Raw genomic sequence first — 25,325 nt, forward strand, 5'->3', positions numbered from 1 at the left:
TGGTGCCATCCGTTGGGAGAAGCCAAAGTGGCTGCTCTACTCCCCGAATCCCAGGTGCTCGGGACAGGACCCCCTGCTCCGCTGCCCTCGCCAGGGGAGAGGCCGCAACTGATGGGCCACCTCCGAGCAGAGAGGTCTGTGGCTCTGTGGGTGTCCTCCCACCACGGTCCTGTGGGGAGCCCTGATGCGAGCCCTGAGGGGACATCTGCAAGGACCCCTGTGGGGAGCCCTGAGGGGAGCTCTGTGGGAAGCCACGTGGGGAGCCCTGAGGGGAGCCCTGAGGGGAGCCCTGTGGGAAGCCCCACGGGGAGCCCTGAGGCGGCCGGCGCAGCCCGCTGGCGCCCCCCGACCGGCCGGCAACCGCGGTGCCTCGGCGGGGCGGCGCCGCCCGTTACCTGAGGGCCGAGGCTGCCCGACGGGACGGGCAGAGGCGAGGGCGGGGGCGGGGCGAGGGGCGGGGCGGGGCGGTGGCCAATAGGGGCGGGCGGTGGCGCCCGGCGCGCGCCGCTCTTAAGGCGGTGCCGCGGGTTGTCAGCGGCAGAGGGCGGCGCGGGCTCGACGGCGAGGCCATGGCCGCCCTCAACGGCGCCGTGGAGAATGGGCAGCCTGACAGGAAGATGCTGCCGCGGCCCCTGCGGAGCCTGGAGGTGAAGTACACCAAGGTGAGCTGGTGAGGGGAGGTGGGTAGTGGGCTTTGCTGTGGTGTTGTTGATGCTTGGTGGAGTCAGGCTGGTGGTGGAGTGTTATTAATTTTAATATAAAATTTTCTCCATCATTGTCACTTTTATTTTTTCTTAATTTCTCCTGCTGCCCTAGACAGTAGGCTTGTGGGGGTGTAAGTGTGGCTGAGTGACTGGAGTGAGCAGGTGACTGGTGTTTCTAGGGGAGCTGCTGTTGCCCCATCTCTAAAGCCTAAGAACCCAATATTTTTTTAAGAGGAGGTGGGGGAAAAAAATCACTAAACTTGTGGTGCTGCCCCAGGTGCCCATGGGCACCTCTCCCTAGCTGTGTGGCAGGCCCTGGTGCAGATCAGCAGCTGGCCTGCTGTGTGAGGGCTGTGGTGCCACGCTGGCCTGGCCTGTCCTGGTCGCCCTGACAGCCATCTTCCCAAGCACCCTGTGCAGCTCTCACAAACCCACCCAGTAAATGCTTTTAGCATCATGTTATTGCTCAGTGAAATTGGATTTGGATGAGGTGAGAAGGGGTTTATCTGTGAGGAAGCTGCTTGCCTAGGTTTTGTTCAACTGTCCTTGACCTGGTGTGAAGCTCCTCTGTGGTGTGGTGAAGCCCTGATGGGAGGGGGGGTGTCAGTGACAGGGGCTGGGTTTGGGCCCTGGTGAATGTAGGGAGTGTGGAGGAGGGCCAGCGTCCTGCAGGACTGGATCTGGGGAAAGGGCTCTGTGACGGGACTGGTGCCACTCCACAGCGCCTGAAGAGGAGTGGTGTTCATGCACGTCTTGTTGGTGGCTCACTGTCCCAACAGAGCTCCTCCACAGCCTCTCTGTGGTATGAGGAGCCAGGCAGCAAGCCCACACAAACCCCCACCTCTCCTCTCCATCGAGCTTCCCTTCAAATGGTTGCTCCTGACCTCTCAGACTTAACTGAAGGCTCCTAGGCTTGATAATTCTGTCCTTGAGAAGTGAGGCTGGTGTTGGTGCGGAGCTGAGCACCGCTGCAGAAATCCCTGCTCCCTAACACAGCCATAGCTCTGTGATAGCCAAGTCGCTTTTTGTTCTGCAACAGCCTGACCCGCTGTCTTGCGCAGTGGGGAAAATATCCCGACTGGTTATGCTGCTAGGCAGCCTTGACTGCCGTAACTTGAAGTATGTGGCTGGACTGAAAGAGCTGGAGGGCCTGAAAGAGTGTATTAATTACTATTATGTTTCTGTATTAATTCTGTATTAAATATTTAAAAAAAAGCGGAACTTGAAGCTCATTCTCTTGCAGCGAGAAGGAGTAAACAGCGATAGCTTATCCAGTGAGGTGTTGATTTGAATTACGCATCTGAAATACTGAAACAGATTAGCAATTAATAGTAATCACTGGACTAGTTTAATTTTTAACATCCCAAATTTATCTACTTTTTCTTTGTGAGATAAACTTGTCATTTAGCAGCAAATTGGATCTGCAGCTACTGATTGCAGAATGGCGTAATGCTGCACAAACAGTTCTTTCCTGTGTCCAAAATGGACACAGCCATTAGAGTTCTTAAACATCCAAATGTTCTGGTTTTTGTTATTTTTATTGTTGTGAACACTTTTTAAATACTCCTTTGGGATCTGATCCTGCAGCCATATATGTTTTAAAACATGCGTGTTTTTATTCTCCAGAGTTTTTACCCGAGACTCTGTGCGTTAAAGGTATCAAGGTAGTCTCTTAAAAGTAGAAACCAATGTTAATTAAAAGTGTGAATTTGACACTTGATCTGATGCTCCCGGTGCATCTGAGAAAATAATGAGCAGCAGTCAGTTTTCATAAAGCTGCAAGGGGTTTTCTACAAGCTTTGAGTTTCACCAGATGTTTACAGCTGACGGCACACTTTCCTCTGCTTAACAGAGATTTTTATTTTTGGTTCTACCAGTTACAGGGCTAGGGGAGAGGGAAAATTTTCAACAAAGATCTTACTTATAGAGCAGCTTAATGCTTGTCATGGATGTGTGATGGAAGTGATCTGTCCGCAATTTGTGTCCCAAATCCTGGGTATGAAGCATAAATGGCTGATACACTCTTCTGTTTGATTTCAACTCCTGGCACCAAAGACTTGGGCTATGTGGTATGATTTCCAGAATGATGCCAGCATATATGTTACACTTAAACAGCCTGATCCTGTCATTCTCTTTTTTCCTACTTATAGGAACATTGCTTTCACATCCGAACTCTTTAACAGAATTAATGTTGAATGCAGGGGAAAAACAGTCCTTAGTTTGTGAGCATATACCTGATGCTGTAATTCTACAGTTCTTGTCATATCCTCCACATTTAAAATATGACTTTCTTTGTTAGTGAACCAAAGGAAAACTGAAGTTAAAATGTGTTCTTTTCTTAAGAGATAATTAAAATGCAGTACTTGGATAATAGAGGTAGCTTGGGAGCATTAGTGTCAAGTTAATATTTCTAACACTTTATCTTTTCTTGTGACTTCACTTAGCACCTTTTTTGGCAAAACTTTCTTTTTCTCGGCCTGTCTGAAACAGGTGAGTCCAAAAGTGCAGCTTCTATGACAGTTACATCTCGGATGATATTTGCAGAAGTAGTCAGGAGAAACTCCTTTCAAGAAAAAAGCTGCCCAAGGAAAGAAAACTATGACCCAAAGCAGTGGGAATTCCAAATGTAAGGGATGCAACATTAATCTCCTGGTGGTGTGTAAAGAATCACAAACAAGATTGCAAATGTGGATGACTTCCAAGTAAAAGTACTAGCTTACAGCCGCTAACAGGCTACTAATAAAGATTACTTCATCTAATCTTACTTAAAGTATATTTATAAAATATAATACTGCCAAGTTAGATCACAGTGTGGATAAGATGCATGTTGAATCAATTAATTGTATATAGGTATTCATGTTCTGTTTACAGTGAGTAACAACACTCTAGTATTTAATGCATTTTCAGTTACGCAACACTGGGACTGTTTGTTCTTGCTCTGGAAATGCAATATTTTGAAACACTTAAATCTTGTCATAGGCAACTCTGAGTGACGTGGGAGGCTTAATCTAGCCTGTGACAAGCCACAGTGGGGTATAACTTACCCTCCTCCGGCCCGTGCTTGGGGAGGGCAGGTCTGCCCAGGGCAGAATATGAACAACCAAGTGATGTTGTACGCTGACGCTTCATTTGTAGCATGTAACAAGGGGCTCCTTTTGCCTCAACCATACCAGTTTCTCTTGGTGTGTGCTTGCTGTTCCCATGGAGATGTATTTCAAAAACTGTCTGTTTCTTGTTGCCGAATTATGGTGTTATACTGCGTGGGCCCCATCCTCTTGTCTTCCTCTTGCTCAAAACTAACTGGGTGCACGAAGGCTTTTTCGTCTGTTCTCTGGCTCAGGTTCTGGTTTGGATAAATGCTGTCTGTGTCACAAACAGTCTCCCTGGGAGAGAGACTGAACACGCTTGACCCTGCCATCAATGGAAACTGAAGAGCCTCAAGACCTTTGAGGACTACTTGTGGTTTTTTGTATTGTCTGCATCAGTTTTTTCTTCTTTGTCCTCCCCATCCTGCTCCCCTTGGTTTTTCTTCAGATATTTATTAACAATGAATGGCACGAGTCTACAAGTGGAAAGAAGTTCCCCACTTACAACCCTTCAACGCTGGAGAAAATTTGTGACATTGAGGAAGGAGACAAGGTAAGTGCTGTTGGAAAGGCAGTGCAAAAGACTGTTTCCAAGGGACTCCCATTTGTAGGGAAGCACACAGAGGAAAGCTGGCTTTTAACAACAACATACATCTGGCCAGACTGTGAACTGGAGGTCTGGGAACACTAGATGTGCTGTTCAAGAGTTACATGGGGTGGGTGGGATCAATTCTGTCCAACTCAGCAGAGTCACTTTCCCTGGTAGGAATTGTCTGCCAAACTCTGTCAGAAGAATGAGATTCAGCATCACTCTTGTGTTATGGACTGGAAGGAAGCAGCCAGTCTGAGGAAATAGCAACAATGATGTATGCACATCCCTGACAGAAGTTGGGCCTTGTGTTGGGAGTGGTTTATACACAAGCTGCACGGCTGCCTGTTGGAGACACTAAACTGAAACTCACCGCTTTTAAACACAATCAAAAAATAACCTGAGTGTTTGGGGGAATTTAAGCTGTCATGCAAACACTGCCCACTTTCTGCTAGAGATGTAGAGCTGCTTTTCTGACTAGTATCACAGGTTCTGGTCTCCTGCACAAATGTGGCAACTCTCAGTTAAAACCAAACTAGTATCTCTCAAGAACTTTAGTAATCCCTGGCCTTGGTGTGCTGTAGATTAGCCTGGGACGTAACTGTTTGGATTTGGTAACAGTCAGAGGTGAGGAACAATCAGAGGTGACACTTTGTGTCCAAAACAGCTCATGTATGGGCCAATTGGCCTGATCTATGGGAAAGAGCTGGCCCGAAAGCTGGCTTTTTGCAGTATCTCATGGGAAGGTGATTCACAGCTGCTCTACTATACCAGGGCTTTGGCTGCTCATTGCTGTGGGCAGTAAGTGATGGGCAGCGTGGGCATTTCTGCTTGTACTGTGGTATCTTTTTCTTGGTATCTAAGCTTGTCTTAACACTTGTGAGGCCCAATGCCTGGTTTCCAGCCAGGCAGCTGCCTTGGGGATCCTTTCCTAGTAGGAGTGATACTAGTTGAGCAGGGACAATGTGTTTTCTGGTGCTCTACTGTGTTGAGTACAGAGCCTTGACCCTTCTGGAGAGGGGAGCAAACTTGCTTGGCAATACAAGTCTCCAGCCTGCATGCAAATAGTGTGTGGGGTAGCTGTTCTTTTTGGATGGCACTAAAGCAGCCTCTGTTAAGAGCTCTTGCCATGGGGGATCTGTGCATCCATGGGGCAATTACAGATTAAGGCAGAACCAAACATTATGTGTTATTTCTTTATACTAACTGGGTAGGACACAACTGTGTTTAACTGCAGTGGCATGTAAACAGCAGAGTTGAAGCTAACTCTGATGCAACTGTATCTTGCCAGGCAGAAACCATGACGTTGTTATTGTTCCCTGAGCTAAGTGTGTCCTCAAGCAGTTACAGAGCATTACATGAGTATTTCAAGCCTGCTTCTTAATGACTTGGTTTAAAAAAAAAATTTTATGTAGAACTAAAAGGCCAGCTTTGCAGCTTGCCTCCTTGAGACTTGTCCCTGCCTGAATTCAAGGATAGCTTTCAGCTTCTAGCTTGCAGAAGAGTCACTATAAACCTTTCCTTGGGGCCAGTCAGTGGAGCCCTCTGCCCGTGGATACTCAGCATAGGTGACTGACTCCTCAGTGCATAAATAATTACAGGCAAGAATGTAAGATATCTGCAGCTTGTGTGATGAACACCTGCTCCCATCTCCAGAAGGGTCAAGGTTCTGTACTCTTCTATCCCTTTACATCACACTTGGAGGAAAAAATTATATTTTTTTTTAAGTAGGTTTTTGTGAAGGACTGAGTGGGACTAAACATGGATTAGTTAGTCATGGGTGAGAAGCATCCCAAACTAGCTGTTTGGCTACTGGTGATGCTTGACCATGCCTGCTCGCACAGCAGGCTGGGAGCAGCAGGACTCCACTTCCCTAGCCCTGAGCAGAAACCCACCCCTCCCTGGCCAGGCACAGTGTACTTAGCTTAGGCTGCACATGAGGGGTGGGAATTTGGCAGCTGATATCTCAGCGATGACAATTTAGTCTGGTGCTGAAACTTGGCCAATGCTTTATGAGGCTAGGAGCAAAGGTTTTGTTGTTTTTTCTTTAGTTACAGAATTGCCCTTGATGGAATAGTTGAGTGATAAAGAAGTCTTGCGTGGAAAAAAGAAGCACTGAAAATAAAATTCCAAATGATTCCACTGCATGCTTGGAGGCTTTTTGCCTCCCAAATAAGGGCTCAGTGGCCAAGTGTTTGCCGGGTTGATAATGGAGAACAAATAACTTTCTTCATTAGACTTCTGCCCCCCAGTGAATAGTGGAGCCCCAGAACTTCCACTCTGACTTGGTGTTACCATGTGAAGGCAAAAATACTTGCACCATTGCCATTTCTCTGGTGCTGTGGATAACACTTGAAGTCAGGCTTTTTTCTTCTAGCAGCTTGTTAACATCCAGCAAAGACAGAGGGAAAGATGCTCCTTCCTCAAAGGAGTGCCCAGCTGAGCTGGTTGCCACAGAGCGTGGGCAGCAGGCCCACAGCTGTGACTGTTGAGCAGACTTGATGCTGTGGAGCATCTGCCATGATAATTTCTAAGCAGTTCACTCTCCCAGGTGAATCTCTGAAGGGTTATAAGAGGGTTTTGTTCACAGGCATCCACTCCCACTTCAGACTGCAGCAACAGGCCAAGGTAAGAGACTGCAGCAGTATTACTCCCTACAGCATACTTGCAATGCCCTTGTAATGGTTTGGACACTTGAAGCTGTTAAGATGCTGGTTGAAACTTTAGTTCAAAAGTTACAGCAATTGCAATACGTAGACTGTTTGCAGACGACTTGCATGGGAGCAGGTCAGCTCTGAACATCTTCTAACTGAGAAACTGTGGCATGCTTGTGCCCTCTGTCAGAAGAGTGCCTTTCCAAAGAAGTTAGTAATTTAATTGAAGAAGGACAGTCTCCACTGGATGTGCTCCATCCCTGGCATGTCTTCTTATCGGCCAAACCAAAACAGTGTTGTGCGCACTGAGCCTGAAGCAGAGCAAGGCTTTTTTTGCAGGTGTCTTTGCTACTCACAGAGCTAGTGGAGTGATGGTCTCCACTGTGCTCTGCAGCCTGCTGCTGAGGCAGGAGAGAGAAGGAGCAGGGTAGAAACAAAGCAGCAATGAGCAGAACTTGAGGTAGAGGAGGAAGGTGGAGGAGGTAGCTTAGAACAAAGAATGGTGTGAGTTTGTTCAGGGGAAAATGGTATGCAGTTGTGTAACTGGGGGTTGTATCATAATGCAAACATTCAGGGTGGGTATGAAGGTTTGCAGGCATTTCCCAACGCTATAATGCTTGACTTTGCAATCTTAATATTCTCTTAGTGGAGCTTTTTATGTAATACTTAGTAAATCTGTATATATCAGAACTGAGCACCAGGATGCATGGTCCTCCTCCTCCTCTTTGTGGTTTTGTAGACCACAGCGTGTCCCTGGCACCTTGACAGTTACGAGTCTCTTTGTCACGCATTGTGCCTACCTATTGCAACATGCCTGCAATGAACATGCCATTCAGACTCCACTAATGCCTAGTCATAACAGGATGGATTAAGAATGGCATTTCAGCCTTCCTGAAGAATTTCCTTGTTTTTGCTGGTATCTCAGGCCTATTGAGGCTACACAGGCTCACAGGATCTCACTTGGTGGTGCTACCCCTGAGGGTGTTTTGGGAAAGCCTTTTTGCTTGTGTGATAGTGACTGCAGTCTCTAAGCTGCTACGTGTACCCAGTGTGCCCAAGACAACAAGAATGAAGACAACTAGTATTTGCAGGTACTGCAGCAGGGCTCAGATGCTCCCATGTTCAGAAGATGGGGAAGATCTGAGCATGCACTGAAGTCCTCTACCAGCACAGCTATCTCGTTCCTGTGAGTGCAAGAGTGGTGGGAAGTCTCTCAGTACCAAGGGCATGCTGTGTTGTGGCCTGTGCCGCTGCAGACCCAATGCTCTGCACACTGGTGCTCCCAGCCTGGTCATAGAAGCTAATTAATTGCTGCTGAGGGAAGACTTATTTAAACTTGACACACTTTGTCGCATAAAATATTGCTGCCTTTCAGCTTGGGTCTTCATTGCAGCAGGCAGGATGGGGAGTACATATGCATGCAGTGGCTGGTGGTGCCTCCTGGCCTTTGTGATGTGCCAGTTTGAATCCAGCTCAACTCAACTGGAGTGAACTGTTCTGAAGACCCTTTCAGCCTGTGAGTGATGGGGTCCAGGCAGGACATGCCTGCCTGCACACAGCGGCCGTTCGCTACCTCTGCCTTGCCAGCACCCTTGCTTGACCAGAGCCATTCTTAACCCCTTGTAACATCACAAGTTTCCTCCAATGGTTTCCCCATCAGTGCCCTTCTGAAAGGGTGGGGTTCTTTTCCTGGTAGTATAGGTCAGACTCTTTTAAAGCTGCGTAATCTTCTTGTAAAGCAAAGGAGCCAGATTTAGTGTAAGGTGCCATTTCAGTGGGTGACGACTTGCTGTTTTCTCCATGAACTTTTGCTGTAAGAGGGCAAGATGTCCCCCCATAACATTTTTCTTGGTTGAGCACCGCACACTTCTCCATGAGGGGAGAATGGCCAAACCCTGTTGGATCAGTGCAGAGGCTTACTTTTGTAATTGTATCAAGACAAGACTTGAGATAAGACATAAATGAGAGCAACTGGTCAAGTTCTATGAGGAACAATCAAGGCCTGAAACCCTCCCTCCAAGTTTTCCATCAGCTGAAGTGAGGCACGGGCTGTGCCAGACATTACGTAGAGCAGGATTCTGTCCAAAGTCAGGGTGAAATAAGCTTTATGTATGCTTGGGGTACAGCCTTGGCCTTGTGGATGTTGATGGCAGTGTTCCCATTGACTTCATTGGGTCAGGAGGCTGCCCTTAGCTTCACTTTTTTTAATCAATGTATGTGGGAAGAAGGGAGGAGTTCAGGGCATACTGTGGCTACAGCAAATGCATGAAGCTTCTCTGGGGGTGGTGGTGTGGGGAGAGAGGGAATTTGCTGCCCACCTGAGTAGTAACTTGGATAAATAGGATTAGCTTTGGTCCGGAGCACGGTAGAACAGAAGGGAGAGTGGCACCAAGTCTGTATAGGTGAAATGCCTTTGTCATAGCACTGAACAACAAAACCCTTCCCATCTGGTAGAAGTGTGACCTAGGATCTAAGAGGTTTTTTAGTGTGTTAACTGTTACTAGAGTGTGTTCCGGTGGGACTAAATGGTGGGATCTGAGTTGTGATTGTTCCCCTGGATAAAACTGTCATCTCTCTTGTGGGGGACTTTCCTTCCCACACTTGATCAGAGGAAGATGATTCATGCAGGCCAATGGCCTGTCACGCTTAGGGAAGCTGTAATGGGAACAGAATTGGGATTTCATTTCTCCATCCTTCCTGAGTGTCAGTTACAGCCTGTATCAGCAGGAGCATGATTTTGGATTATTGTATAAACAAACCAGTTGCATAAAATTGCCCTTGAAAGACCCTATTGGTACTCTGACCCCAAGGTTGTTTATGAGCCCAGGACAAACCCAAAACTTATTGCAGGATTGGGTCCAAATCCAGGAGTAAAATGGAAATGGTTTTGTCACACAACTTGGTTTTAGCTACCACAGCCATCATCTAGGAAGCAGCATGATGGGATTTCTGTGCCATTGCCCAGCTCCTTCCTTGTAACCTAAGGTTTTCTTGTGTATGTGGCTGCTCTAGCCTGATGTGGATAATGCAGTGGAAGCAGCGAAGGTAGCATTCCAGAGGGGGTCTCCATGGAGACAGATGGATGCCCTAAGCAGAGGACGACTTCTGCACAAGCTGGCTGATCTTCTTGAGCGAGACAGAGTCATCCTGGCAGTAAGTACCGTGATTGGTAAGCGGTGATAAACCAGCAACAGTTGACTGATAACTCAGCTCCAACTCTCTGATTTTGCTGCATCCATATCTACTTACTGTGTTTCTTTCCTTTCCCTTTATGAAGGGCAGAAAAGTCCATGCAGGAGTCATGGCTTATCTTCCTCATTCTGCAGGATGATTTTAGGGGTCTTAGAAGAAGGCTGTTAGTTCTTCTGAATAGTCGACTTCTCCAAAACTTTAGCTAGGTATTGGAGTGATTGCAGAGATTAATACTTAAATTTTCAAAGCAATAAACATATTCTTTCTTAGTTTGTCATCGATGTTCATAGCTGCCTTCCAGTTCTTATCTTAAAAAACAAAACAAAAAACCCCAACATAAAATTCAAACAAAAAACCCCAAAACAACAAACAACAAAACCCCCACAAACCACTACAACTGACTCGGTCCTTCTTTATTACAAAAATGCAAGGCCAGTTTGACTTCTCTGCAAATTGCTTCCCCTAAAATGGGGGGCTGGAAAGAGAATCTTTCTCTTGCTGGATGTCATCCAAAATTTACAATGTGTGTAAGTGGGAACTGTTTCTTTCCCTACTGAATGTACTGGCTCAGGAAAATCTCTTTATAGTCATGAAGCTGTGTTAACTTGAACTTCTGCACTGAAGAACTATTGCTAATGATTCCCCATCCTATCCTGAAGGAGTCCTTCTGGTGCAGAACAAAGGGAGTAGGACCTAAGCTAAAATGTGCTGCAGCTGGTAAAGCCTTTAGACTCTGTGGGCTTTGGACATTGTTCCAAATGGTGCTCACAAATCCTAGCATCTCTCAACTTAGAGCTGCTGTCAGTCCTAAGAGCTTGGGCCTGCGTGCTCACCAGTTCAATGCTGCACTTTGGCTCTGCTTATCTTCAGGGGAATGGCATTTATGACACTTAGTGCTGTTAGATGTGTAAGTTCCTGAGCTCATGTCCCACTGAGGTCAGTAGGACTTAACATTCATGGGATGTGCTTAGGAGCCTGTACTTGCATGACTGTTTTGAGCTGGATCTCTTTCCACAACACAGTGTCTCTAACTACCTGACAGCCTCCAGTTTCAGCAGAGCAAAACCAAAAAATCCAGGTCTGAGGGCAGTTCAGACCAGCAAATAAAAGGGAATAAAAAAAAGTATATACAAAGTGTGTGTGAGTACACTCTGTTCCTTTTCTGCTCATTTTTTGATGTGACTTCAGAGGACCTTCCTTTTTCCATAAACCAGGACACTCATTTCAAGCTTTCTGCTGCCCTTCTGATCTGGGAGGGCTTGTTTGGCATTGTTATTTTCACTGCAGAAAACCAGCCATGGCTGCCTTGGCTGCATGCTAAGCAATGACTTATAAAAATCAGTTGCTTTAGCAGACAGAGTGGATAACAATCCTAGTCATTCCAAGGGGAATGTCTGTTCAAGTGCTGTTTGGACCCTAACGTCTGTGGAAGATGACAGGGTATGACTTCATATGTAAACAAAGATGTTTCAATCTACCAAGGGATAGCACTTCCTTTATGGATGTGCTGGCCATTTGCGCCAATATCCAATTTAATGACCTGAGTAGAGAACAAAGCATTCACTGAGCTAATGTCCAGAACAGTGTGGAGGACACAGGCCGAGACTGAACTTCATTTAGAGCAGCTCAGCATCAGTGCAGCTTTAGTGAAGCAGCTTCTCTCTTGCCTTAGTCTCAGCACAGATCTGAGCCCAAAGGTTACTTTGTCAGAACTCTGTAAAAAAAAAAAAAAAAAAAAAAAGTGTTTTCTATCATCCTGTGGACAAAAGAGGCTTTTCAGAGGTTGGTTTTAGGTCTATGAAGTAGAAAAAATAGCGTTCCAAATAAAAGGAAAATGCATCTGACTGATTTCAGTGACACCATCTGGAATCCAGAACATCTGTGTCGAAGGGTCAGTTATGGTGAAGTTATGACACATGTAATTTCTGACCAGTGCCCCAGCCTGCGGCCCTGTATCCCACCCACAGCCACCTTCTGGGGGCTCTCAGAAGATGCGCTTTCATTGCAATCACTGAACAAAGCAACTTCTGTATGCATTGGGGCTATTAGGTCTAGTCTCCCTTCTACCTTATTTACATTAATGAGCTTGTTCCTTAAATATAAAGGGAGAGAAGGAAAGCCCGTGTCTGCAGCACAAGGCAAAATAAAATTGAGAAGGAGTTTCTCTAGAAGTATTAAGAAAAAAAACCCCCATAACATTGACTTGTCTGACAGTGTGTGCAATTTGTTTTTTTCAGACTCTGGAAACAATGGACACAGGAAAACCTTTTCTGCAGGCTTATTTCATTGACCTGGAAGGCTGTATAAAAACACTCCGGTATTATGCTGGATGGGCTGATAAAATTCAGGGCAGAACTATCCCAGTGGGTAAGTTCCTCCAGACCCAGTTTCAAAGCTGGGATGGGATCAGCCTTGAGGGGGCAGAAAGGAGGCCTGCTGGGAGGGAGATGCATGGACAGGTGAGCTTCTGACAACGTGCAAAAATAACCTGCATTTCCTTTCTCTCTCAGGATGCATTTTCATTAGATGTGTTTCAAGATTTAAACTAGTGGGAGAACAATGTGAATGCCTGGGTAGATCTCTGGAAAATAATGGATGGGCTATTTTGTTGCTTTTTTAACAGAGAAATCTTTCTGGTTTTAAATTAGACTAATTTTTAAAGAAAAAACTCCATACATTATAGGGGAGTTTATTCATTAAGTATCACTGAAATTAATTAAGGTGCCAGAGAGTGAAAGGACAGAGGTTTCTAGGGAGAATTCTTTGAAGGCAGCAGAGCTTGTGCTGTCCTAGATGCCACAGGCATGGGGCAGAGGGCTGATGTGGAATCCACCAGTGCCTCCCACCTCACTGACATTCCTACACCCCTGATAGTGCCAGCTCACAAATATTTGGAGAGATCATGTAGTGCTTTTTTTTAACTTTTATCAAAGAGAAGGTCTGAGATGTTGACTCCTCTCAGGACCCAAAGCACTGAGCTGTTGGAGGGACTCTGTCAAGTTTTATGACACTTGAAAAAGGTTTTTCAAAATGTTTCCTAGGCTTCAATGCCAGAGCGGTCACGCTGCACTGTTGTGGCAGGGACAGAGAGAACACTTGGGCTCAGCTATATAAGTTCAAATATGGTTTTGGGGAGAACAAGTTATGACAGTGGATGTTCATGTGACATGATGAGCAACACGGTGTATTTTCAAAATCAGGCTGTTTCGACCCTGCATGTGGGTGGGTGATCACTGAGGCTGTGTGAAGGACAGGCACTGCAGGCAAAAATTAGTCACCAGAGGAAGGGCTCTGAAGGGCTGAATTAGTTCAACCTGTGCAGTCAGCAAAGGGAGTGATGTCAGTCACATAAACTGAGTTCTGTCACTCTCATTCAGAGTAACGGGAAGCTTTGCTTGCCTGGACACTGCTTGTTGGTCCTGATTTGAGATCATTTCAAAAAACTGTAATTAGAAACGTTCATGTCTTTTGTCAGATCTTCCCAATGAAAGTAGGTTTTCAGCAAGAATGAATTTGTAAGTAAAACCTCCTCCTGCTTTCTCTTTAAAAGAGTAATAGCAATATTTTAAGATGAATGGTATTACTTTACTCCCGGAGTTTCATCTTTTTGTGATTTCTTACCAAAAGAGTAATTCCTGTAACACTGAATATGATTCCTGTACAAAATAGGTTTAAAAACTCTCCCCCTCAGGGAAACAAGTGCCTTGCTTCTTTCAGTGAGACGCGATCTGAATGAAATTTCTACTTGCTCTTCAGTGTGGTAGGGAGTTATCCTCCACCTTAGCCTCAACACAGGGAGACTGCAGAAGGAATTGAACCCCTGGTTTTGAAAGGGTCCAGTGTGAATGTGAGCAGTGTTTGGGTTTTGCGCTAACACAAGACTTACTCTCAAACAGATCTTCATACACCTGGAGTGTCCCAGAGGTATGAGTTAAGCACAGATATAGAGTTCTTTGTCTAATATGGTTTTAATTCTGTCCCCAACTTGTTAGTGTGCAGCCATCTTACTCTCTGTAGAAGCAAGGATTTTGACTGTTTTACGTTTCTCTATTCTTTTGTCTTGCAGATGAAAATTTTGTCTGTTTCACCAGGCATGAACCGATGGGTGTCTGTGGAGCTATAACTCCAGTAAGTAGCAGTGATGGTGCCCTGCATCTCCCTTAGAACTGGAAGAAGTACACGTGCACTCCCCATCTTACGCTGCAGCCATTTGCTTCCTAGTTAAGTACAGCTGTTCTGCAGGGAACTCCCATCTCAGTTGCCTGATGTAGTTTCTTGGTTTACCCCCATGCCAATTGCTCTTGGCAACACAAAGTCCTCTGCAGTGGAAGGGTGGGTCTCCTAATCAGATGCTCTGTTCCTCTCTGAGGCTGACACCAGTCACCAGAGACCAGCCAGAGCTCTCTGACTCTTCCACTGCTGGGACAACCATCTTTTTGCTGCCTAGTGCTGATGCACAGTTTTGAGTTTTAAATCATATCCACTATTAATAACCCCTGGCTGTTCTCTGAGCTTTCTGTGATTAAATCTCACTGAATAGAGTTTTCTTTTCCTTGAGGTCTCATTCTCTGCGGAGGGGACAGTGTAGCTAGTTCTTGGAATACCTCCAGTTTTAGTGTGTGTTGCTTGCTCTGTTTAAACAGACAGTCAGGAAGAGTTTACAGCTACATGGGAGACATAGGTTGTTCCTATCTGGTTGTAAAATGCTTTGAATGTGGTATCCTACAGGCCATGAGGCAAATGGTGGTGTGCCAAGATTCTCTGTTTGCATAGTTGGATCAATAAGAGTCCATGGAAGATTTTTACCTTTGGGATAAGGTTATGTGAGATAGTGAAAGAATGGGGTATTGGATTTGCTGGACCCTGGGAATACCAGGTCTGGACCAGTTCCCAAAGACATCAGTTCACAAAGTAATGTAACTGCTTGTGAGCAACTAGAATTTGTGACTTAAGACCAAACCATCAGATTCCTCACACTGATCACCAATTAAAAGGTATCTTCCTGTCACACTTCAGCCACTTTTGGCACTCAGCAATGCTCTTGGAAACTATTTCTTTAAAAGCCTACATGTAGGATGCTTTGGAGGGCCACTATAAAGGGGAGTAGTGAGACTTCTAGTATTTCAGGTTGACCTTACATCAGCAATAAATACAATACAAAGTACAGAACCAAATTTGACTCAGGTTCAACACTATGTTTGTAAAAAGGATGATTGGAGTCAACAAACCACATCTGTCTTCAGTTCACTTAGAACAAATCCCCTCCAATTTCTTTTCCCCAGTTTGATCTCTAACACCAACAGTCTGTGGATTTGTATATTCCTACTTGATTCAAAGAGATTCTGTCACTATTCTGCATGTGTCTTCCTAGACCAATTAACAATCCTCCCTTTTTCCTGTGAGTTGACTATATTTAAACCAATGTTCTTAGCAAAGGAATTTTCTAGAAAGTGCAGCATATGACTGACCTTTATCCCAAGGGGATATCATGAGGCAGCCCTGGAGTCCTTTACTGTTATTTTCACTAGCCATTCTGCAACGGAAAGCTCCTGATGGAGTTATGTGATGCTCTGAAAGTGTAGAAAAGTAGTGTAAGTGTGGATGCCTCAAGCTGCAAACTCAGGCCTTCAAGAAGGCTTAGGAGAGAAAGACAAATGGGCAAATCATGGGATGTGGCCATTGGAGAAGATCACTGAAATGAAACAGGTCTGGGAAAGAGGAAGAGGCAAGTTGAAGAATAGTGCATTAGAGTGCATTCTGCTTTGTCTTAGGGCTGCTGGATTAGAACAGAACTCATCTCTTAAAAGCTACGCTGCTAATTTATTTGTAAGTGTGAATTTGTGGATTCCTAACATATTTGGCTTCTTTGTCGATAGCTGAAGGCCCTTGGCTCGAGTTTTGACAAGAAGTCCCCTTACTGTTGGCCTGCTTCCATCATCCCTAAAGCAACATTAATTATTTTTAATGAAGAAATCCTTTCTGCTGCCAAATGACCTTCCTGAGATTCAGTGTGAGCTAGATTTTCCAATTCTTGCTTAGGCTCCAAGATCTACAAATACACATGACCGTGAAAGAGATTAGCAAAGAGGAAACTGATGTGGACTGGTTCCTAATTCCAAATAAGAAAACTAATTGGAAAGGAGCAATTTACAATTTGAAGGGAGTGTAAGACCTCCCCTGGATTCCCATGACTGAACAACCCATTGCAGTTTCCTAGTTATAAACCTGCAATCAAATGATATTGTATAACTTCTAACTACTCAGCCAATACCTAAGACAGAAAAATGAGTTTTTTCAATAAGCAATTGCTTGTCATTCCCCCACATAAGGATGTTGTACAAGAGTGATGTATCAGAACACTGCCTCTGACATGACTTCTGTGAACAGCCAAAATCCTATACAAAGTGTGATCAAAGTCCTGTAAAGAATGAGATCATATCATGCAGAGATTTGTCCAACTCACAAGGATTAGCTTGAGGACAGCCAGCAATATTTGGGATCTCAGCGGGAAATCAAGGAAGTTATACTCTGTAGTCCAAGCAAACACAGTATTGTAAGCAGCTACTTCTCTTTGTGGCTGTCCTCCCAGTTGCTTTTTTCTTACCGGGCTGTGTGAAGGTGGGGAAAATGCTGCGTGGAAGTGAGTGGGTGACTGTGCCGGCCTGATCTGACCAGCCTTGTGTTCTCACAGTGGAACTTCCCGTTGCTAATGCTGGTTTGGAAGATGGCACCAGCGCTGTGCTGTGGAAACACTTTAGTTATTAAACCAGCTGAACAAACTCCTCTTACGTCACTGTATATTGGCTCGCTGATCAAGGAGGTAAGGAAATCTGAACATCCTATCTAGGTACTGTTCTTTTAAGGTCATAAGCAAGACGGTATCTTGAATTTGCTGTGTAGGTTTTTACGTTTTAAAGATGTTAAAGCCTCACAGAGGAAAGTGAGAACAACCTCTGTGTTCAGTCTTTTCTTTCAAAGGCCTTCATGACTGGCAGTGGCCAGCTGGCAGGTAGCAAAGATCACAAAACCTGTAGGTTTTTCTCTTTTCTCAGGAAGCTGCAAAGAGAAAAAATGATGCTTTTATTCCTCTGCCTTATCTTCCCATCTCCCAAATGAGGGAAAGACTACTGCTCAGTTTTATTAGACAATAGGACAAAAAACCAGTGTGATTAGACAGCAGTGTTGTCTTTGCACCATTTTTAAGTGGGATAATTCAACGAAGACAGAGTGCCATGGCAAACAATTCTTCATAATTTCTGTGGTTCGTACAACACTTTAGCTATGTCTGGCCTGTAAAGCCAACTCGATACTGACATAAAGGGAAGATCATAGGTCGGGATTTCCAAATGTTGGTTTAGGGCTTGTCAGGTAGGATCTCAGCTGCCCTCAGATGTATTAATCATACTGAGGTGGTGCACAGTACCTTCCAACACTGGTCAGTACATCAGCTTCCTAATGTCTACGTATGTGATTAATTGTAAGGAAAACTAAAAGGGTGGTAGATATGCTCTTGCCTTTCAGCTGGAAAAGTCTGTTTGTTAGGCTCAGTCAAATGATAGTGCTGATTTTGTCTGTTCTTGGCTTAGTCTGGGAGAAAATAGAAGGATACGTTAATAATTGATACTTAGGGCTCCTCCGTCAGGAAAGGCAGTGCAAAAATACTACCATTAAGTATCTTCTGCAATTAGTGACTTAATAAGATTACACAAGATGAGTCATCAGAGGGTCCAATTGTCAAGACTTCTAGTTAGCCCTGCCACAGCACTGGTTTTTTCACTCTGACATACAGCTCCCCAAACACAGGCATACCGTTTCCCCCAAAAAACATTCCATTCTAGTGAAATTAATTTTTCGAACTGAAATTCTAAGCTGCCTGTTTCCCACACTTGTCCTTCAAGGCAGAAGTGTAATTAGAGCAGAATAACTTTATTTGAAGATACTCCTTTCTCCAGCCAAAATTAGCTAAATTCTTTGCAGTTTTTCAGAAGAATAAGTTAAACTTTTTTTTTTTTTCATCTTTAAAAGGATGCAGGAGATGTTAACACACAAGCAAACTATGTGTTAAGTTCAATGAAATAATATTGAGCCAATCAAAATATTTTGGCTTTCATTTTTGCTGAAAAACAGAAAAAACTTTTTGGCTCAGAGTGACCTGAACCAATTTTTTGTTTCCTTGTGGCTTTGCTGCTGACTCCAAACACCATTACTTGCACAGTTTGACATGCAGTATTTTCTTGAAAACTCATTAGTCAAGACACAAACTCTATTAAACTCACTTTTATCATTGTTACATCTATAGAAGAAATCAGACTGCCCTTCCAATTTATGAAAAAAAAAAAGGGGGGGAGAAAAATCTTATGAAGATATTTTTTGCCAGATAGGGCACGAGCAATTGCTTCAATTTTTTTTCTGTATTAGAAAGGAGCAACTGCATTTATTGAGATTTTTATATTAAAAAGCCACAAGAAATGAAGTGAATGTTTGATATCCTGCAATTCTGTTGTTAGAAAATGCAGGGAAAACAACCTTGTGCAATCAGTAGTAGGGGAGGGCTAGCCTAGAAGGGCATAATCCTTGAAACTCTTGTTTCAGGAAATAAAAACAGACCCGTAAGTCCCGCACTTCTACTCGCACTAGAATTTCAGCTAAAGTTTTGCCATTTGTCTCTTTTGGCAAAATTACTAGTTGGCTAATCTAGGTTGTAAATGTGGTGGAAACTGGCATATGTCTGTTACCATCTGCTCTTGTATTCCTGTTTTATTAGCCCCATCATCTAGTGAGGTTTTACTGACTCCTTAATCCCTCTGGCCCCTGAAGAACCACAAATGTCAACCTTTGTTCAAAACAAACTTTCATTCAGTTACCCATTGGCTCCAGCTGCACAGTAGTAGCTGGGGGCCAAGTTTGGCCAAAAGACTCACTCTCTTTTGACTTGAAACTGGGATTCCTCCAAGAAGTCTTACTGAAAGTTGGCATTTCCTAAGCATGGCTGTTACTTTCACCCACATCTATTCCAGCTGGTAGCACGCAGCCATGTTACTGGAAAGTCTGGGAAATGGTGAAGTATCTGGTGTGGGCTCCTTATCTGCCACTTGCAATTCTTAATTGCAAGGAATATAGTGCAAGTAATTCAAGCTTCCTGAGAACTGAACTCTCAGGAGTGCAGATCAGCTCCAGAGTGCTCAAAATCTCTCTACAGAGCTCTACAGAGCTGTATTTAACCTCTGTTTTAGGTGGGTTTCCCTCCAGGTGTGGTGAACATTGTGCCAGGCTACGGCCCCACAGCTGGAGCTGCTATTTCTACCCATCACAGTATTGATAAAATTGCTTTTACTGGATCAACAAAGGTAGGTGACAGATTTCTCTTAAAACACCTGCTCTTCCTCTTTGCATTCTCTTCTAAAACTGCCATCCGCGTAAGACTGGACCAATGAAATGTCAGTGATTTCTGTATAGCAACATCATTTTCCATCACGTTCCATGTGACAGGATTTCTCAGAAGTGTTTGGGATTTGTCTAATTCAGGTCCTTGTGCTTGTGATAATCTTACATCTCTGTAAGCTGAGTTTTGCCAAACTGCCACATTTCTGTAAGAACTGTAAGTAATAGATTCTCTGACATGAGGTAAGACAGTCTCCGGGGAGGCTAGCAGTGACTTTACATCATGTCATTGACCTGATGGAGCTTCTGGGCAAGTTTGCCTGCCAGTCCTGCCCTGCAAGCGTGTGCAACTGGAAAACATGTCAGTCAGAGCCCTGAACAATTCTTCCTCGGCTTTAGTTACCTCTGAGGAACTAGGACTTAAATAAAAACATGGCGCCGTGCCCGAAGCTTCCTCTGCTGACGTGGACGGGATTAACATTTGAGCTTCTTTTGAGACCTGCACAGTAAGGCACCTTCTATTCAGTTTTTTTTCCTGTAAATAGCTACGGCTGCCTTGCTTAGGAGAGGGGTGGAAGCGAGACCTCTGTGCTCTCAGACACCTACAGCTGACCTCTTCTGTACCTACGTGGGGGGAAGGAGCGCATGGCTTGGCCTAGTCCATGGAATTGAGAACAGCTGTGACATGCAAAAACATATTTGTCTCCAGTAATCACTGCTGCAAATTCTCAAACAAAAGCTTGCTTAGAAATGTGAATGTTTTTCCACTCATTGCTCTAGATTTTTCTTGCAATATATAAACACCCCCCAAAGAGAGGCAATGAAGAAGGGAATGGAAATGCTGATACCAATGAGTGCAGTTGAGGCAAATACTGTCTCTTCTCTTTTATTTCTTTGAATAACATGATTCTTTTGAGCATTTGCTGAATTCATCGATCCTTATGTCTATCCTTATAATTGCAGAGTGTAATCTAATTGTATAATGCTGACAAATTACCTTGAATGGTATTCTTGGTCAGTAAAGGTAACTCACTAAACACTCCGAAGCTGCTGCATTTAACAACACTACCATCTAGTGGCTTTGTGTACATCCTAACTACTTTGCTTATCCTGTAGAAGAAGGTACGTTAAGCCTCTGTTTCTGTATAGGGATCATGGGAACAAACACGAACGCGATAAAGTAGAAGTTCACGATGAGCTTTTACTCTCTTGATAGTTGGTCTAATCTAGGAGTTTACCCAGTTACACGCTTCTCTCCAAATCCTAGATCAGAAACTTTTAGCCCAGATGAGACACTGGCTGTGTGAAAACAATAGAGCTTATAAACTCATCCAGCCCACATGGATCTGTTTGGGTTTTTAATGAAAAAGGAGTATCCAGTGGATTAGGGCCAGAAGGAAAGTCTCAGCTGCCTGAGCCCGTAGGCAAAAAACTCCTATAGACGCTGTGCTTGTCTTCCTAATCCATGGGTGTGCAGGAAACACCGAGGGAGACAGATTCTTTGCTAAGGCATGTGTAATTTAGAAGTGTTTTCTTCCTCCTCCACCCATCTGTGAGTTCAGCTGCATCTCTGCAGTATTTGCAGCATAACGCTACTGTTTCGGAGCCAGGAAGTGAAGCTAATTCAAAATACATTTTGACTTAGGATTTAAGCCCCAGCTTGGACTCAGTGCCAGCCTGGAAATACTGATCTTAAACTCCGCGAGACTTTTCCCATCTAGATTTCTTGCTTTCCCTTAGTTTATTAACTTACTTAGTTTATTAACTTAGTTTATTAACTTATAAACTAGCTAGCTTGTAGTAATGCCTCTTGCGAAGCTATGTGTATTTGCAGCAGGGTGCATCACTTATTTCTGCTGTCTCTAGGACTAGGCTGCTGAGTGACTAGAGGTGATCTGTACAGCTAGGTTCAGGAGCCTTGCTCGAGTTACAAAGACAAACCATGAGAAATGCAGATCTAGAACTGCCAGCCAGCTGCCCCATGCTTTCCTTGCTCACAGTTCCACTCTAGGGAAACAGTATTTTTAGGCAGAAATTAAGTTAAGATTGCCATGTGCAAAGATAAAATACAAGAAAACCAGTTACAAAATGAGGAAATTCAAATGTAAGGTCACACTTACAACCTCCCCCATCTTAACAACTGAAGATCCTAAATAGTTTTAACTCACACTGTTTCTAACAAAATTAGATTGCTAAATGATTCTGATGCTTGATTTATGCTGCTCTTGTGAGGAATTCCATTTTTTAAAACAGAAAGAGAAATTGCTGGTTTGGTGTTACCAGTATAAAAAAGAAATAGCACGGTCAGTCAGAATTTGGGGAAAACGTTTGATAGGAAACATTTTTTCTGTGGGGTAAAAAACCCATAGTTTGACATTACTTTGATTAAATTCTGGAAGCAGAGTAAGTCCTTCTCTTCAGGAGAGGGTGGCCAGATAAATTCCACCAGATCCTCAGAGCAGGTTCCTGGGCAGAAAGCACCACAGCAGAGCTAGATGGATTTTGTCTGTTGATATCCTCAGGTATTGCCTTGGAAGGAACATGTCTCAGCTACTCTTGTGTGTGGAGCAGCTCAGCCTAAACTGTCAGAAAGAAGTAGTTTTCTCCTAAATGTCAAAATCACCACGTGGCTTTCTGGTATGAGATAAGAACACCGCCTTGGCAAGATCTACCCTAAAAAGTTGAATTCCCAATTTTTAAAAGTAAAATTCATAAACCTTGGAGCCCCATTGATAGTCAATGTTGCTCAGTAGCCTGCACTGGGTGGGAAATGCCTTGTTCTGAAGTTCTGGGTAGCAAATAACTTCAGGATACAGCTCCTGTAGCTTTCCCACATAGCTCGTCCTTTCAGATCTGCCTAAACCAGACATTAATTCTGGGGCTGGTTTAGACACAACACAGCACAGCAGTAGGAAACTCAAACCATTTGAGGACGCTACCCCGACTTCTACGTGCTTCAGCTACCCACCAGACTCTTCTACCCTTGTTAGCATCACACTTGGCACACTGAGTTAAGACTTTCAGGGCAAACAGCTCATGTCCTCTTTCTATCTCAATGCTACAGGTTGGAAAACTGATTAAGGAAGCTGCTTCTAAAAGCAACCTCAAAAGGGTGACATTAGAGCTTGGAGGGAAAAACCCCTGCATTGTGTGTGCAGATGCAGACTGTAAGTATTGGCTGCTGCATTTATTTGCTGTAAGAGACTACAAGCATGGTGCTTTTTGCATGCCTCTGCTGTCCTCTGGCAAATTGGTGTTTGCCACTGTATCCACCACAAAGGCTGGAGGAAACCCATGTCCAAGAGCAGGATGCGCTTCTGCTTCGCTGGAGCTCATGCCCAGGACAGGGACCATTCCCATGGCAAACAAGCAGACCATTATACTGTTGTCTTCCCTGAGGATGGCTGCAGTTGCAGTTACATCTTGCATTTGTGTGTCTGCTGTCGTGGTGTTTTCTTTTTGGCTGGCGGTAATGCAGAGCCTGAGCCAAGCAGTGGGGAAAGCAGTTTTCTAAAACGCAGCCCCACTGCAGGCATTCCAATGACAGGAGAGTTTCGTAGGACCTGATCTAATCCAGCCTTCATCTCTATCCTGGGGGTCTGCAGGACTCATTTTACATGTTCTGTCGTGACTTTGTTGCATTAGTGAGTAGTGCTAGGTGATACGTGTAACCTATCACCACCAAACTGGTTGGAAAATCCTGTTTGGCTTGGGGAAAAAAATCTCCACTCTCCTGCACAGCACAGTGGAGGCTAGAAGCCAGAGGTATTTGTGCCATCTGGTAACAGTGAGCATTGCAAGGACCTGGTCTGAGCACACTGCCTTCTAAACAATCACTACTGAAACTAGTCTTCAGAAACCAATGCATGATATCTAGGAATCCACATCTGAATTCCCACAGCAAGAAAAACTGGTTACTGCCCTCAGTGAATCCTTGTGGAAGAAAGTATCGGGAGCTATGGCAAACTAGACCTTGAGACAAAAGGCAGGAAGGGGGTGGAAATAACAAGAGATCTGGTTTGGGGGCAGTATGAGGCCTTGTGAGTGCCTTCAATGGGTGTGGACCCTTGTCAGCATTTTTTAAGGAGGCTTTCAAAAGAGAAGGGAAAAAACAAGTCTGGAAACACTGGAAGGCTGAAACTGTGCATGTGGTAACACTTTTCCCTCCTGGGCCGTGTTGCAGTGGACTTGGCAGTGGAATGTGCCCATCAAGGCGTGTTCTTCAATCAAGGGCAGTGCTGCACGGCTGCCTCGCGAGTGTTTGTGGAGGAGCAGATATATCCGGAGTTTGTCAAGCGCAGCGTGGAGTATGCCAAGAAGCGACTTGTTGGAGACCCCTTTGATGCCAGAACTGAACAAGGGCCCCAGGTAACTGTGTGCCTGAGCACAGTTGTTCTTCGGTTTTTGGTTGTGTTTTTGTTTAATTTTGCTCGTGTAAATATTATTCTTACGAATATGGTCCCAGCAGAAGTGCCGAGGGGTGAGTAATGTATCATGGCTTTATTTTTCTCTCTATTTTAAATACCAATTAATCACAACTGTTGAAATGTTATGTTGTAATTTTTTTAAACACAAATGTATTTAATTCACTTCTTATCCAGCTTTATGGAAGGGGCTGTTTCCCTGGTACAGTAACACAAAGCCTGTATGAGCAATAGCAACATGCAGAAGAGTGCAGCTGCAGAAACGGCCATTCAGCTACTTGGCTCTGTTGGTGATGACAAGTAGTTAGAGCCCAGGGAGTCCTCAGTCCCCACTTTCCCTCTCCTCCCCTGCCCCCTCTCTGATCCTTTGGAGAGGTTTCAGCTGAATCAGGAGGAAGAACCATGCCAAGCTGCTGTCATGACCAGTCTTGTCAATGCTTCCAGAGCCTTCCTCTTATTTTTTCCTTCCAAAGCAACCTGAGCTGTGGTGGAGAGCACTGGAGGAAAATGATCCTTGGGTCCAATCTTCTAACAGGGCCACTGTTTGCTACCAAAAATAAAGCGGTAATTCCAGAAATCTATAGCTTACGCCTCCTGTTCTCAGTATTGAGCTGTGAGTTTTCCTTGATGCTATACAGGATCCCTCAGAGAAGGGATGCCTGTGGGGACATCTGCCTCCCCTTATCTGGATCCAGGCCTATTTACACATGATTCATGCATGACAAAACCTCATTGCATATCCTTGTGCATGGGGAATAAGATGATGTACATCCCTTGTTTGTGCTGGGGCTACATCTAACCCCATAACTTGCCTAGAAAGAGATTTCAAACTGCTCAGCAGTCTTGGGAAAATAATTCTATGCTGGAACTTGCTTCAATAGAGATGAGCTGACCCTCAAACTGTTTCAAGGTCTGCTCTTACCTTCTGTTTTCTGCTAAGGGCTGTCAGCTTTTCAGGTTTCTTCAGGTTTTGGTTTGTTGGGTTTTATTTCTTTTTTCTCTTTTCTCTTAATGCAACATCATCCTAAACCTTATCCAGCAGTAGCAGTAAGTGAGCTGCATTTATAGTTGGTCCCATCAGGACCACCTTCACCTGGCTGCTCTGACAGAGACCATTGATTTCATGAGAACAGCCCCTTCAACCATAGGGAGTATGATTTTTTTTTTAAAGGGTTTTAAAGGGTGAAACACTCTGCAGTGAGCAGAACATGTGGAACTGGGCTGCTTATTTCAGTTCATCCACACTCCCAGCTCTTGCCAAGCTGTCAGAGCACTTCCCAGTGAGCACTATGGCA

The 25,325-nt window shown here is 44.5% G+C and overlaps 1 protein-coding gene across 3 annotated transcripts in view; it reads left to right on the forward strand.

The window, feature by feature from the left end:
* Positions 1–518: 518 nt before the first annotated feature.
* Positions 519–25,325, forward strand: part of ALDH1A3 (aldehyde dehydrogenase 1 family member A3) — a 36,889-nt gene continuing 12,082 nt past the window's right edge. The window contains exons 1-9 of one of the 3 annotated variants that reach the window (XM_054836367.1): positions 519–662; positions 4,239–4,343; positions 10,046–10,186; positions 12,463–12,592; positions 14,292–14,353; positions 16,917–17,045; positions 19,459–19,572; positions 22,671–22,773; positions 23,790–23,974. In XM_054836367.1, the coding sequence (XP_054692342.1) occupies positions 570–662; positions 4,239–4,343; positions 10,046–10,186; positions 12,463–12,592; positions 14,292–14,353; positions 16,917–17,045; positions 19,459–19,572; positions 22,671–22,773; positions 23,790–23,974 (1,062 nt within the window). In that variant the 5' untranslated portion in view covers positions 519–569. The remainder of the gene's footprint in view (positions 663–4,238; positions 4,344–10,045; positions 10,187–12,462; positions 12,593–14,291; positions 14,354–16,916; positions 17,046–19,458; positions 19,573–22,670; positions 22,774–23,789; positions 23,975–25,325) is intronic. The other 2 variants (XM_054836368.1, XM_054836369.1) reach the window with 2 other exon arrangements.

This window comes from Grus americana, chromosome 10 (genome assembly GCF_028858705.1).
Source record: "Grus americana isolate bGruAme1 chromosome 10, bGruAme1.mat, whole genome shotgun sequence".
Taxonomy (NCBI): Eukaryota; Metazoa; Chordata; class Aves; order Gruiformes; family Gruidae; genus Grus; species Grus americana.